Source organism: Drosophila innubila (assembly GCF_004354385.1).
Source record: "Drosophila innubila isolate TH190305 chromosome 3L unlocalized genomic scaffold, UK_Dinn_1.0 0_D_3L, whole genome shotgun sequence".
NCBI lineage: Eukaryota > Metazoa > Arthropoda > Insecta > Diptera > Drosophilidae > Drosophila > Drosophila innubila.
The window spans coordinates 15,945,062-15,961,080 of NW_022995376.1; the positions used below are offsets into that span (position 1 = coordinate 15,945,062).

Below are 16,019 nucleotides of genomic sequence, written 5' to 3' on the forward strand. Positions count from 1 at the left end.
AACTGGCACCCAATCTCTCAAAGCGTTAAGAAATTATTTGAAATATGCAGCGCCGCTGCCGCATCGGCATCCAATAATATAGGTCCCCCCACTCCCAAAGTAAAGTATAGTCTATAAACTATACCAGTTACAGGCTCTTGCCTGTTTGTTTGAAGGCGTTAATAGGCGCTGCAATGCCAATAATTTGCAATTATATATAATTGTAATTGTAATCGTAATCGTTGTGTGATACAACAACTCGTAATTGAGTGTAAGTTGTTTTCTGTTTCTGTTTTTGTTTTTTTTTTTTGTGTTTCGTTTTTATTTTCTTATTTCTTATCGGTTTTTATTGAGAGTATTTGCTCATCGTGTGTGTGTGTGTGTGTGTGTGTGTTGCCTGAAGGCATTATGTACATATAACATTTTTTGTGTGTGTTGACTTAAACGATCTTTTACTTGGCTATACAAATGTTTTGCTTACAAATTGTTGGGCTTTATTGGGGCTTAATTGCTCATGAAGGCATTAATCTTAGTGCGTTATAAAACTGTGTGAAATCATCAAGATTAACTCGATTTGAACATTTGAAATATTACAATTATTAAATTAAAGTTCCACACAAACTATTTCAATTAAAATTCAACACAAAAATTAATCATTTGAAATCATATAGACTTGACATGAGTACTTAGGACTATTTTATTTTAGATATCGCATAATAGATATCGATTGCTTAACTAAAAACTGAATTGAATGTTAAATTTAATAATTTCTTAGATATACCATACATATATTATATTCTATTCGATCGGCTGCAACAATCGATATCTACTATATTTCTAAATTTCACCATTATTGCAGACTAAATGAGAATAGCTATAGTCAATAAAAACTGATTAGATCAACGTAAGTATAAACTTATATGGCCTGTGTAAATGGTGAAAAATATTTAATTCTTTATATTGATCTAGGATTACAAATTGTAAATCCATTTCGAGCTCATGTTGTCGCTTAAATATATCGAAATCTCAGCACATTTTTATTAATTCGATGTCTTAGGAATATACATTTTATTTAGCGTGTCTTAATCTTTTATATAGTTTATATAATCTAAAAGCTTAGCAATTATGACAAATGTATTACACTATTTATTTGAATCATCATTCACTTATTGCTGCTCCTTGGGAGCCGTATAAAGGATATATGAGTGAGTGTAGGGGAACGGGCGAGGGAAAGGGGGGAGCGCTATGTGCTGCTTAATATTAAGAAAAAATACTCAGTTCCAGTGTTCTCGATAGCTCCGGTGGCTCTCAATTTTCTCCTGTTCTCCTGCCTGCAGTCAGTACAATATTCCCGGATGCACAGCGCCACTGCGCTGGAAATAAACATTCGGATTGCTGCTCAATGTGGGCTCCAGCGTCGTATATAGATTCGTTTCGTCGGGTCGTATGAACATGCCTTTAAATGGAGTAAGAGAATATATATTAAAGTATAACTTAAATAAAAATAATTTCTAGTATGAATTATATTATCTTCGCTTTTTATTATTGGTTTATATTGCTGTCAATTCTAAGGTGCATTTGGAATTCAATAAACACTTATTAATTAAAATTTAAACTTAGACAGATAAAGATATTTTTCTGCAAGTGTAAGTTATCTTTTATTTTAATTTTACTCGTAGGTATTAATTATGGCAAACGACAAAACAAAACCCCAATAAATCAAATAAGTTGTAAAAATAATTTGGATTTGTAAACCGTAAAGTTTTAGAATAAATATTTTACTTGAACAGTGGTCAATCGTTCACACTGTTACTTGGTTTAAAAAAGATTTTATCGATCTATAGAACTAAACATTTGTTATTACCTGGCGCATAGCGCAGCGTTTTGGCCAATTGCGCCGCCTGTGTCATGGAGGTAAGCGAGTTACCCAGCTGTTTGAGGGTCAACGGTGTGGCCAGCTGTGTGGGCGGTGCGGGCGGTGGTGGCGGTGGTGCGGGTGGGTAATAGCAAAACGGGTGCGCGCTCAAATGTGCTGGAAAATAGTGATACATACGTGTATAGCTCGGCGGTGCGGCGGTGACCAAAGCGACTCGATCTGGTGGCCCGGAACCCGTGTGGTTGTTGATGTGCAAAGGGTTTTTTGTTGTTGATATTGGTATTGGTTTTGTGTGTGTATGTGCATGTGCGTGCGTGTGTGCGTTTTATCGATAGCAATTCCAAGCCAAACCAAAATCAAAATCCAGACGTGACACACACACAGACATATGCATATAAATATATATATATATATAGGGTAAATATATGTACAATAATTATTTGGTGATGTCGCACATACAAATAACAGTTGTTGTTTGTATTTTTTTTTAACAATCAATGTAAATTTAATTAAATTTGAAAAAGGTATAATACCGGAAACAAAACCAAAAATGAGAAAACGATATTCAAAATGATTGATGAATAAAATAAGAGAAATAAGAAAAACAACATGAAAAGATTATGTAATGTATGTTGTGTGTACATATGTGTGTGTGTGAGTTGTGAGCGTGTCGAGAATATTGTATGATGTTGACAAATTCGATGAGGGTGACCATTGAATATTTTGGATTCGTGTTGTTGTTGCCATTGTAATGATAAGTTTGTGATTGTGTGTCGCAATGATGATGATAAAATGATGACGATGATGATGTATGATGGATTGAAAAAAATATGTGATAGAAAAATAAATACATGTATATATAGAAATTAATTGAGTGCAAGGTAAAAAAAGTCTAAGGTTTATAGCAATCATAAAAAAAAATATTATATGTATAATATAAAAAAAGATGTCACAATTGCCGCATTGGGCACACATTGCGGCTCAAACCACTTACGTCCGACCACTAATTAGCCAGACTGACCCAACTGGCCAACTGACTGAGCTACACAGAAAACCTAAATTCAAAAATTACTTTGTCATATTTCACACTTTTGCCTTTGCCTAAGCGCCAGAGCTAAGCAGTAATTTATGAGAGCATTAATGATGCCAAAATCTGAGCTAAAACCTTTCGTGTCAATGGGCCAACTTTATAACACCCTCAAGCCATAGAGAAAGTCTGCTTTGCATCTGTTGATTATTGTTCGCTTTTCGTATTGAGCTAAACCTTAAGCGTTTGCTTATTACAGTTTTTATATTATGTTCAACAAGGTCATTAACAGCATATATCCATATTTTATGACACTTTAAAGTTCACATAAGCATATAATTGATTACACTCATCAAAGATCAGAGTCCCCTCAACCATGTTCCGACTGTTTATATAACTTTCATGTCATTGAACTATGAAAATATCACTAAATATGATGTTTATCGTTAACTCAGCTGATTTACTAGTTTCCATTAGTTTAAGCTATTTAACAAGATGGTTTTTAAAGCGAATTAACAGCAAAAACAAGATATGCTGATAGAAACAAACAAAATAGACCTTAAGCAGTTGCGTCTCTAATTATACCGGGAATCCATAGCTAAAATGATTTGTTGTTGAAATCTCTTGATTTAGATAAAATCAACTTGTAATTATTTTTTTATAAAAACCCTTAAATGGTTTATTTATAAATGCGAATAACAGCTGCAATCTTATAAATATTAATCAGTTTAATAATGATTTACTGCACTCAAGTTTGTTGCCTAAGTCTTTCTGCTAAGCTTAATTGCACTTCGAGTTTGTCGCCTAAGTCTTTTGTTTAAGCTTGCATAAGCCCTCTAATTAGCATATTAGCAACAATTATATTATAAACTAGACAAACTTGTCAGTAATTAGGTAGCAATCTCAACAAGTTTGTCGCTTGAGTCTTTTGTTTGACAACTCTTGAAGTTCTATTTTTGTGAGCGAATTTGGGATTATCATTAGCCGCCAGAGAATTAAGTTCATATATATAAGTTTAAAAATAAATATTATTAACATGCAAAGCCAAACAAATGCGAGCCAATCAACCGGCTGTGAGCCTGCCCAAGCTGTATACGCCTGTCGCCGCTGCCCGATTTTTCAGACATGGCTTATAAATTATGATTATTATATTTTCAACAGCTTGCAGGCCCAATGTAAGAAAACAGCACACACACACACACACACACAGACACACGTAGTACTCGTAAACTATGTTAATGACATAAAAACCGAACAAAAATAACAGAGGCTGAGATAAATAAAAACGTTGACTCGGAAATTCTGCTAAGCTGGCTTCTGGATCTGAGTCTGGGTCTGGAGCTGACACCGGGAATGGGGCTGTGACTGGTCTCTGGGTTTGACTGGGCTGCCTGCTGAACTCTTGACAGTGTTAAATGCAGCAGTTACACACATCTGGCTTTTCTTTTGCCATTGCAAAAGCTTATGCCCCGACTGGCCTCTGTCCTCCGTCTCCTTTCCCCCTTCCTCTCTTACCCCCCTGATGTTTTAGTTCGCGGTCTTGGTTTTCTAATTAACTTAGAACAAATACTGCAATTAAGCTCGCTTGTTTCTTCTGGTTGCTCTGGCGGCGCACGAGCTGTGAATCTGGAATTATGTGTCAGAAAATGAAAATACATGTGTATATGCGCCTCTCTCACTCACTCTCTGTATGTTCCCGTGTGTGTGTGTGCGTGTGTGTTTTTTCGAATGTGTGTTGCACATTTGCAAACTTGTTTGTTGCGGCTGCAGCTGAAGCGGCAAATTTGGCTTAATTCTTGGCTGCTGCCTGATTCCATTTGCAGAGCCCGGAAAATGAGATTCTTCACAAATGAGCAATAGCTTCTGCTCTTCTGCTAAAGTGTCTGTCAGCTCGCCTTACTATTATATTATGAATTATGCTCGCTTGCATAAAATATGCCACATTGTGGCTGCTGCCTCTTGCTCGACTGCCAACAAAAACAACAAGAATCATAGCAAAAAAAAACCTAGCTAGAAAATGAGCCACAACAACAAAAAATAAATGACTAATTAAGTGCAAATATGTATGACCAGGCTCAACTCGTGCGTGTTCCCCAGTGCATTAGTATTGGTGCATCTGTGCTTGCATGTGTGGGCGTAAATTCGCAGTGTGCTAGCGATGACAGTGACTGCTAGTGATGGCCTGTCACTGTTGACTTCTTGAAGTTACTTAAAGGTTCAATTGGTCCTAAATTAATACATATTTATTCTAATTTTAATTCTGTTTAATAAATATTTATTAGCTAGCTATATTAAAGAATTTTGTTTTTAAAGTAATTAATAGATTATATTTTATGAAAAAATAGAAATTAATTCCTTGACCTTAACTCAATAATTACTCAAAATACTTTTAATTGTGTCTTAAAAATATTTATTATTTATTTATATTCAAGTACCTATTGTTGAAAGTAATACATAATTTACGTATATTTTATAAAAACTTAATCAAAAAATAATTGTAAATTAATTTGTTATGTAAAATAAGCTTTAAAACTTAATTATCGTAAAGTGTGTTTTATAGATACTTAAAAAAACGTTATGTCAAAAATTGCAACCAATAATAGCTAAGTTAGCCGTTTCTTTCATTATTATTTAGGTATTTTAAAGCTTTTCCGGCATTTTCATCTGACATTTGAGCAAGTTCAACGATTTTTCTTTCTTTCCACCTTGACCATGAAAATCACATAATTGCCCATCTCTATTGACAGTCAACTAACCGCTAACGTTTTTCCACGTTTTGCATTTTGCTGTTGTCGTTGCCGGATCTACCTGCCTCCCTCTCTACCCCAGCTTCTCCCTCTCTCAGTCTCCCTCTCAGTGTCTCACACGTAGTATCGCTGGCAACAAGTTAAAGTTAAACCAACTGCCGCACGTTGACTGATTGCTACGTGCAGATTGTCATTGTTCGCTCTTGTTGTTGTTGTTGTTGCTGTCGTTGTTCTAGCCGCTGCAAAGTATTCTTATTGTTGCTGTTGCTGTTGCTGTTGTTGTTGTTTGTTGCTACATACTTTGCAGACTTGAGTAATTTCCTTGGCGAGCGTCGAGTTTTTCCTTATTGGCTTCAGCTCGAACTTCAACTACAGCTCTGGGGTCTTCCGTCCCAAGTACTTGGCTTCTCTGGGCTTTACTATGACTACGTATGTATGTGTGGCTGTATGTGTGTGTGTGTGTGTGAGTTCTTCGAGAGTGAGTTGCCAGATGTTGTGATATCACGAAGCAGCATTATAACTAATTGGCCACGTTCGTTGGGAGCTCTTACCCTCTCTCTCTCTCTCTCTCTCTATCTCTCTATCACTCTCTCTCTGTATCTGTCTGTGTCGAGTTCATTGTCATGAACGTGGCTCGCTTTTGCTAGCAAACAAGGGTCATAGCCACAGTTAGATTTAAGTTCTAAGCGGAAGAGTTGCACTTTTTCACATGATCGCAACGCAGTTGGCAATTTGCATATTTCGACGAAGGGCGTATGACCTTCAAATTGCTACAATTCAATTTGCATTATGTGCGTGCTGGCATTAACCGCAAATCAACGAGTATCTGATACCGTACGCAGCAGCGCTTGCTCTTGGCCAATTTAGCGTAATAATTTAACGTATGCAGTTGACATGGCTCATTGGCTGCTGTGGTGATGGTGGTGGTGGTGGCTGCTGTGGTTGCTGCTGTGGTTGCTTCTGCTGCTCCACTCGCTTGGCTAGCTAACTGACTGGCTCGCTGCCTGGCTGGTTGACTACTTCAATCGCTTGGCTTTTCCGCTTTCGGTTTCATTGCAACAATTCGGAACTGGTTATCGATTACGTTTACAACGTCGTCCACATCGTTCGCTCCAGCTCTGACTCTGACTCTGCCTCTGACTCTGTCTTTAGCTGTGGCTGCTATTTCTAGGCGAAAACTTAAATATCATCCATGAGTTTCAGGCTCAGTCTTACTCTCAGCCATCGACTGGGACGCTGTTATTGCAAAACCGCTATAATTTTGTGGTAATATACAGTGACGCTCGTTTCAAGCACGTGCTGCAGCGTTTACTCGACTCATATATTAAGTTTCCAACACACACATACACACAAAGATACTCAGCAACACGTACTTCACAGATTTGTACGTTACGCCATCGTCATCGTCAGTTCTTTGCTGTTCATTTTCTGTTCAATTCAATTTGTTTTCCTTTTTTTGTTGCTGTTAAATTTTTCAATTTCAAGTTCGTTGCCTAAGTCTTTGGTTTTTGTTTGAAGAGGGCTTAGAACAATTGAGGCTAATCGATTTTTTTTCATCTCCAATATTTGCTGTTTTTTGACAGCTGATGCTGGTGGTCATAGCAATTCAATGAACCACTCGAATCAATCAAACCAGTTTTTTTATAGGGTCTCAAATTGCAGAATTTGACTAAAGAAAAGTATATTTTTGTATTGGAAAACAGTTGAATAAACTTTAGATGATCGATTAATGATTAAACCTTATAATATTATTAAAAATATAGCAAAAAATATTGAAAAAGTGATCAGTTACTATTTTTCATTTAGTTTTCGATTATAAATTGTTGTTATTCTGTTTCAAACACAAGTTTCATTAGCAAGGTGTTCTTTTTTGTGGTCTTACGGAGAAGCTTTAGGAAAGCTAACTATAGGAATATAAATGATCTCTTACTACCAAATCATATGACAAACTGGTTTTTATATAGCAAAAACAATTGTATTGTACAACTTTTTTAGAAGTAAAAGTTGAATATTTCTCACCTTTATTTCAAAGAAAACAGTTGCTTTAATTTTTCTAAAGAATGATAAGCTTATTTAAACTCAATTATCAACTCATTTGACATGCTTTTTGATGACCTACGATTTGTTTAACAAAAGACTTTGGCGACCAATTTAGGTAGGTTAAGGTGATTCGATTTATGAATAATTCTTTTAAATATCGAGAATTATGTTAATTATAACAGAACTTTCTTTCCATTTCTCAAGTTCCCAACACTCTAGCTGTTGTTGACATTGAAAGATCGATCAGTTTTTTAAGTGTTTCAAGTCTCAAAGTCGGCACAGTTAATCCGATATTTCATTATGGCCTCCTCTGGCGGCTTATTGTACAGATAACTATTGACATATCCCAAAGATAAACATGCGAGCAAGACATAAAACACAAAAAAAAACTTCCGCGCAACTCTTAACCTTCTCCCAGGTAACCAAGTTGACAACACAAGTAAGTGAATTAGCATTGTTGTTGCTGTTGTTATTATTATTATTATTATCATTGGCTGTTATTATTATTGTTATTGTCGTCGCTTCAGCCATTGGCATGAATGATTGATTTTATGTATGTATCTGCCTGGCATAAAGTCACTCAATAAAATTACGAAAAAATGCGCCGTCGCATAGAACAAAGGCCATGGCAGATGCATCTACCTCATCTCTACCTTACTGACCAAGTGGCCATCGCCAGTTCAAGTGCCTGACGACGACACATCATTGAAAAGCTTTAAAAACAACAACAACAAAAAAATGATTTCATCATGCAACCGCGGCGGAAGTACCTAAATCATGGGGTGGTTCATTGAGTACTTAGTTAACTTTCAAATAATCTTATCCATCTATAGACAAAAGTGATTGTCATCTTATTTTGCGCCTTTAAATATTTAAGCTTAGTATTTTTTCACACACAACTTGATTTTTCTAGGTTTCTGTACTTAATTACTTAATAAATTAAAAGACATTGTTAGCGACTTTTTTCTTGGATAAAACATAAATTTGTATAGCTTTATCTGTTAATTTTTTAATTGCTAATATTATAATATATTTAACGAATTGATAGTCAATATATTTAAACTCCAATATAAAATAAGGATCACGTCATGTCAATTTTCCAACTTTTCATCCTAAAAGTTAATGTATTTATTTAGCTGATTTACTACTTTTTACTCTTGGCAAAACCCACATATTTATTGAACCTCCCTCTGAGTGTCTATTTTTGTGACTAGGCCTGTCATCGCACAGTTTGTTCAGTTGCTCCCTGCTGCTGTCGTCGTAGTCGTCATCGCCATCGTCATCGTCATCATCATCGTTGTCGTGTCGGCCAGGTTGGCGGTGTTGTAGCTGTTACAACAATGCGCCTTCAATTAAAGCGAGCAACCTTGAACTCTTTTCAAGCGGTTTATGCGCGTTCAATCAACGGCAACCGCCGGCCTGCTCATATCGGCCATATCGCGAGTCAGCAGCTCGCCGATCCTTGGCCATGTTGGCGACGCGTCGCAACAACAATAACAAACAGCAGCAGCAACAACAACCAGACCAGTGAGCTCTGCCAAGATCTGAAACCGAAGCTGTAGCTGTAGCTGTAGCTGAAGCTGTCAATCTGCGTTCCTCGTCTTTGGCTTTGCCTTTGCCTTTGGCTCAACAATCATCGAACGATTCCAAGTCTTTGGCTCAACCTCGACTCAGACTTTGGCTCATTCCTTGGCGTCAACGCCGTTAGCTGTCGTTTAGTTTATTGTTGCAAATTGCTCAGTGAATTATGTGCCGAACTGCTTACTGGGAACGACCACACACACACACACACACATATGTATATACAGTTGCAGGTATGCTTATGGTATCTGTGCTTGGTATAGGGTTTGACAGGAAATTTGATATTGTGGGTTTATTAGAAACCATTTGACTGTGGGTTCTACCTTACCTATAAGAACGGTTATTTTACTTGCCTGAAACTTAATTATCGATTTCGAATAAATGACTGGACTTCTGCTGAAGTTGAAGATGGTTTAATTAACTCAGAAAACTAATATTTATTATAAATGAAATGAATTTCTAGCTAAGCCAAATTTGAGTTACTTATATCCTATTTCAATGAAAAGTGTTTGTACTACCAAATATTATAAAATTTACATTTGTTCCCTGTACAATTTCAAACTAATTTACTTTATTAAGAGGATATAAATATTTGTTAAAGGAAGGACTTGAAGGACTTTATTCACTTATAGTAAAAAGAAAAACTCAGAAAACGGTATTTATAAGAATCAAAAACCGATCAAACAAATTTTTTGATAGCATGTTCTTACATTACTATAGAACTTGCCATATTGTTCTGTAAGCTTTCAATCATTACAAATTATCTGACTGTGCCGGTTTGGTGCCTAAGTCTTTTGTTATTTAACAACTTTTGCTTTTGACTTTGGTTTATGTAAATTTGTTTGCTGTTTTGATTTCTTTTTATTATTTTTTACTTTTTTTTACTTGTGCAGCCCACGTAGCTCCAGTTTTTAATTTTATTTTTATTTTGATTTTTTTGCCCTTAATCAAGCAAAAACCCTTTTGCCTGCACCTCACTCACTTCACTCAACGCGACTCGACTTGGCTTGGCTTGGCTTGGCTCAAATCACAACTACAACCCACACACATGCCAGAGCCCGGACATGGGACGGTACCCGATAATGTCAGCTCAGCTCGGCTCAGCTCCGTCTCCGTCTCCAGCTCCGGCTCCGTTTGCTTGTTAAGCCCTGTGCCAACTTTGATTTTGTGCTCTGTGTCTCCAGACATTTGTCTTTGGGTTTTGGTTTGCTTTATTTTTTTTTGTCATAGCTGATCTTGTTGTTGTTGTTGTATCTGTTGTTGTTGCTGTTACCCTCAAATGCACTTTCAATTGCAGACAGTTTGACGTATATATGTAGCATGGCAAAAGTACTATATCTTTCATTTATCTATCTATATACGTACCTACCTATATTTTGTCTGTCTAGTTGTCTGTCTTCTCGTCCGTCTCCGTCTGTCTGTCTGACTGTCTCGCTTTCTTTGTACAGCGATAGGGTAGACCCAGACGCAGAGTGAGGCTGCCCACAGGCACTTGGCGTGAGACGAAGCGTTTCAGTTGTGGGCTGAGAGGCTCCAGCTCCAACTCCAACTCCAGCTCTAGCTTTGCCTATGCTTTGTATCGGTTGTATTTGCTTTCATGCGTGGCAAGAGCTGCAATCTTACATACACACTCACACATAAACAGAGAGTCGTCGTCGCCGTCAAGTAGCTGCCATGTGCAACGCTTCCTACTTAAGCCCAGCGGCGCAGTGCTATAATTCGGTAAATTATTGCAACATTTATACCCTAACCAGAAGAATTGTTATGTAAGTTGGCTTAAAAGAGCTTAAACGCTGAGAATATCCCATGGCAAGTCAGCATTTGCACTTTTAATATGACTAATCAGTTATTAAATAATGCGATTTACGATCGTATTCATTTAAAAACCAATAACTAATTAAGTGTACAGACTTAAATTGTTATTTATGATTAGACTTGTTTATCTCAATGAAAAAAATTGCAAGCAAACTTGAATAAACTTAAAAAAAAAGCTAGAAAAATAATAATCTTGTTTGTCATCAAAAATGCTACATAAAAAATTAGCTATTTTATTAAATTTAAGTCAGATTATAAGAAATTAATGTACTACACTATCTGATGGAAATATTTTTTAACTGTCAAATTGACGCTTTGAAAATAATTACATCTAAGCTAAATGGGAAATCATAGTATCTATGAGCTACCTCTGCCCAACCCTTGAAAGCGCATTTAAGATTCGCCTTTGTCCAATTACGTGTATCTACTTTCTTTTGGCTATAAATATTTCGTTAATTGTTTGATGTAATCGTAAATTTAATGGAATTTTATTAATTAAATTACGTAAAGTGTAAAAATGTGTGTTACATGTTTCGGACACGCACATCTATCCATTACCTTCCCTCTATCTGCCCCTCTTCTTTCCATTGCCAGCATATCCAACTGTTTTTGCTTTCATTAGAAAGCCAACATAAAAGACTTTTTGTTAGCTTATCGGCTTTGATGCTATTGTTGTTGTTGTTTAGAAATTTCAAACAAATATTTAAGCAAATATTATTGTTAAGCGGTTCATAAATCGCGAAATGATCTCCTTGGATGGCATTCTTTTTCCACTTGCCACTTTTCACTTGCCGCTTTGACAATGTGCTTGATGCCTCATTCGCCATTTGCCGGAGGTCACGACTAATTTCTACAAATTGACAATGACATTTAACACCTTTTAATGACCAAATGTGAAATCTGCCTAATAAATAAGATCTCGTTGATGGCCACATTTACACCGCAGTAGCCACAACGTAGCAGTTATCAAAAATTATTAAGAAAGCCGCAGCAGCAGAGGTAACTAAATCAAAAGACTTCAGCAACGAACTTGTGCGACGTTCTCACCAACGAAAATGAAAGCAGCCGTGCGAGCACACAAATGAACATTGAGATAGATACAGCCAGATAGAAAGACAGATGGACGGACAGACACACTGGCAGATAGACACATGGATAACTCCATGTGTGTGCTCTTTTTACACTTGGCTTACACGACGGCCTCGAGGAAATTAATATGCCAAACAATTACACGGCATGGCAAAACAATTTTAAGCCCAGTTGTTATCGCCGCACAGTGGTGGCAAGATAACAATATCTTGTGAAATAACTTGATTTCTAAGAACTTTTCGAATTAATAAATGTCAAACTGGAAATTATAAATTCAAATGAAATTGTATCAAGTTCGTTGCCTAAGTCATTTGATTTCAAATCTTTAAAAATACCTCAAAATATTATAATTAATGAGCTGACTTATTAATTAAAGTATCAATGTGTACAACTTCATTATATTGAATTTAGAGTGCAATTTGTATAATATAAAATGACAACTTTTTATTTTTTTTGCTGCATAAAATTGTAGAGAACTATATTCAAAATGCTAAACAATATCTTAAAACGTAAAGATTAATGAGCTTTATTTTTTTGTTTATTTTATGCAAAGTTTTCGTTCCACTGTGCAGTGTTGGCTACCGTTTGAAAGTCAAGACTTTTGCTTTTCTATGTTTTTGTTTTTTGTTTTTAGAAAGACTAAACGAGCAGATAAACAACAAAGAGTTCAAGAGTTCGCCCTGAGGCTTGCAACACACCACCCCCCCCATTCCCCGGCATACGCCATACATATGTGAAGCAAGAAAAGAAAGTTATTACAAAATGAATAGCAACTGACAGCTGAGTGGAGGGACACCCTGCAGTTAAGGCTGGGTCTGGGCTCGACACGTAAATGTGATTCGTTGCAGACAATTGTGACAAACTTGAAAGTGGATAAACTTCAACTTAAACCTAAGATAAAACAATTTTAACATGACTTACCTCCGCCATTGTTGGCACTAGAGCAGTGCTTGGAGCTGAGTCCCTGGCCTGTGTTTGTTGCCGAGTTCGGCAAGCCACAGCCACTCATCACGCCGTATTTGATGGGCTTGAAGTGGAAGAAGGATGGTGAATAGCCGGAGCCGGCGCGACTCAACGAACTGAACTGCTCCTCGCGATCCTCGACATAGAGACCCTCCTTGCCCATGGCCGCCAGCTGTCTGCCCTTGGGCATAAACATGACCAGGAAGACGGTAGCCGATGTGGCAACCAATCCAAAGGCAATGCATGCATCCTTATGCCGCTCCGCAACGGCCAGGCCACAGAGCATCCAGCCCAGCCAAATGGGAATAGCGCCGCCAATGGCCAGGCCAATGTATGTCGCCTCCCGATAATTGTCACGTATGCCACGCGATTTGATCGCCAGCACCGCAATGAACACGATGAGGAACACAATGTAGATCAGCGAGAAGAGCAGCTCCGAGAACTGCGTCTTGCACAGCGGAATGAGCACGGTGCTCACTGCGGCAATTCTCGTGTAGATCTCCGGTGTGCCGTCCAGCGTTGTGTAGGATGTGGGATAGAACAGAGCCGAGTAGTTGGTCTGCGATGCCACTGTGGTGGATAGGAAACCACTGCCCATGACCGGCACACTTGTCGTATAGATCTCCGGTGGCTGTGTTAGCAGCCACTGTGCTCCAATGGCCACTTGGATGAGCAGGGCGAAAAGCAGCAAGAGACCCTGATACGGAGCCGGCAAATAGACGCCACCATTGAGGCTGATCAGGAAGACACATTTGACCAGAAGAGCGGCGAATACCAAAGCATAGGCAACGCCCACACCAAAGCGTATGGCGCCACAGCTGAGCAGTGTGGGCTGAGCTGTAATGACAGCTCCCAATCCGGCACAGGCGAACAATCCCAGCAGGAGCATTTGACCCAGAAACAGATGACGACGCGATGGCGACGTGCGCCAGGCCTTAAACAGCACAAAGATCTCAAAGGCGCCCATCATCAGCATGGTGAGGCTGGCCAGCACCAGGACGGGCACCACCCAAACCTCCTTGCGCAATCCGGCAAACGGCAGCTGTGTGGTGGACACAATGCTCGGTGGTGTCGCACTGCCGCCTTGTGTGGCACGCGGCGTATTTGCGGAGCGTGCTCGGGCGCCCTGACTACGCGTGGGCGTGGCAGTTGTAGCGGTGCTGTTGTGGCTCCTGGTCACTGCTTTCATTGTGGGCACCACAAAGAACTCCGTGGACATTTCCAAACGTGCTGCACTCGATATGTTGCTCTCGTGCACATTGAGATCCTCACGACGCAACAATTGCTTGGCACTGCGACGTGGTGCAGCTGTTGTTGTTGTGGTTGTGGTGGTTGTTGTAGTGGTGCTGGTAGTAGTGCTAGTGGTGCTGCTGCTACTGTTGTTGGCCTTGAGCAGCTGATAAGCATTGCGTTCACGTTCCTGAACTGGGGAATTGGCACTAACGCTCGTCACGAGACGAACGCGTCGCCAAATATTGTTATTGTTATTGTTGTTGCTGTTGGGATTTGAATTGCGCGCCGCTGGCGTTGCTGCAATAAGCTGCAGGATGATCAGAAGCAGCAGCAGCAGCCTGCTGGCCTCGATCCAGCGTCTGGCCAGAGTCCAGTTGGCCATTTGGATCGAAGTCGCCGTTACTCAAATGCTGCACATGCTAAAAAAACATACACACACGCACACAAGCACAGACACACAACGCACACACGCACAGTCGTTACACTCGCGTCGCTTTACGTTATACTACTTCGTCTTTATTTCGTTATTTTCGTGTTCGCTTTCGTCTTCGTTGTCGCTTTTCTCGTCTTTGCACGCGCTCGTCACGTCCGCTCGCCAGGCCCAACCAACATCGACTGCTGTCTTGGCCCGCTCTGCAAGTTCGGCTTTGCTTTGCTTTGCTTTGGTCCGATTCAGTCTTGTGCCGTTTGAGGCATGTTTGAAGTCAGTTGCAACTCATACCAAATTGTCTTTGGGCTTGCTCCACTCCACTCCGTCTGTCGTCGGGAAGCGAATTGGAGCTTGTTATAGAGAACACTTTCATTCGTTCTGCATACGAGTACGAGTATGTGAATACTTTTTGGCTGGAAAGTGCTATTAGCCGCACTCAGGCACATTTATTGTGCTAACCAAGCCACAAAGCAGCAAACCACTCGCCAAAATGGGCCCAACAAAGAACAAACAAAGGCGATTGTAAATCAAAAGCCTGCTAATGATATATCGATATAGTTCAGCTCAGCGGAGGCCACATTCAGACTCAGACACAGACTCAGTTCAGTTCAGACTTAGCTCAGCGGCAACATTCTGATCTTCAGCTTTTATTGTTCCCGAGCACCGTTAGATTCAATTCGATGTTACACTTGCAAATCCATTATAAACAATGCTTGTAATATTCGAAAGTCTTTTCAAATTTCCAAGAGATTTGTATTATTAGAAATGGTTACAGTTTAAATAATCTAAAAAGCTAGATAGATGAAGTATTTTTAGAATTATTTCTAACTATTGTAAAAAATCAAGACTTCATTTATCAATTACTTATTATATATTTGCAGTTTAACAATTAGCAATTGTTTATTAATTATAAGTAACTTAGCAAAGCTAAGCTACATTTTTTATTTATTTAATTTCTTCATAATAGAAAAACTAAATTTTTTTAAAATCAATTAAATTAATATTAAATAAAAAATGATAATAAAAAAGATTTTTTATTCTTGCTAAAAGCTAAACTATATATATTTATGTAAATAATTTTGTTAAAAAGAAAATCAAACATAAAATAAGATTTATTTATTTTTTTAATAAACAGTTTAAATTTAAGCATTCTAATTTTTTTAAATTTTAATTATATTTGCATGGCTTTTTATAAACTATTTCTATTACTGACTTTATATTATATTGATGTGCATTTCA

General features: G+C 38.2%; 1 protein-coding gene across 1 annotated transcript; it reads right to left on the reverse strand.

Moving 5' to 3' along the window:
• Positions 1-303: 303 nt before the first annotated feature.
• On the reverse strand, positions 304-14,884 carry LOC117788790. The gene is made up of 3 exons (XM_034627658.1): positions 13,076-14,884; positions 1,844-2,074; positions 304-1,435 (listed from the first exon to the last, which is right to left on the reverse strand). The coding sequence occupies exons 1-3, from the start codon at positions 14,730-14,732 to the stop codon at positions 1,317-1,319; spliced, it is 2,007 nt and encodes a 668-aa protein (XP_034483549.1). The 5' UTR covers positions 14,733-14,884; the 3' UTR covers positions 304-1,316.
• Positions 14,885-16,019: the final 1,135 nt, after the last annotated feature.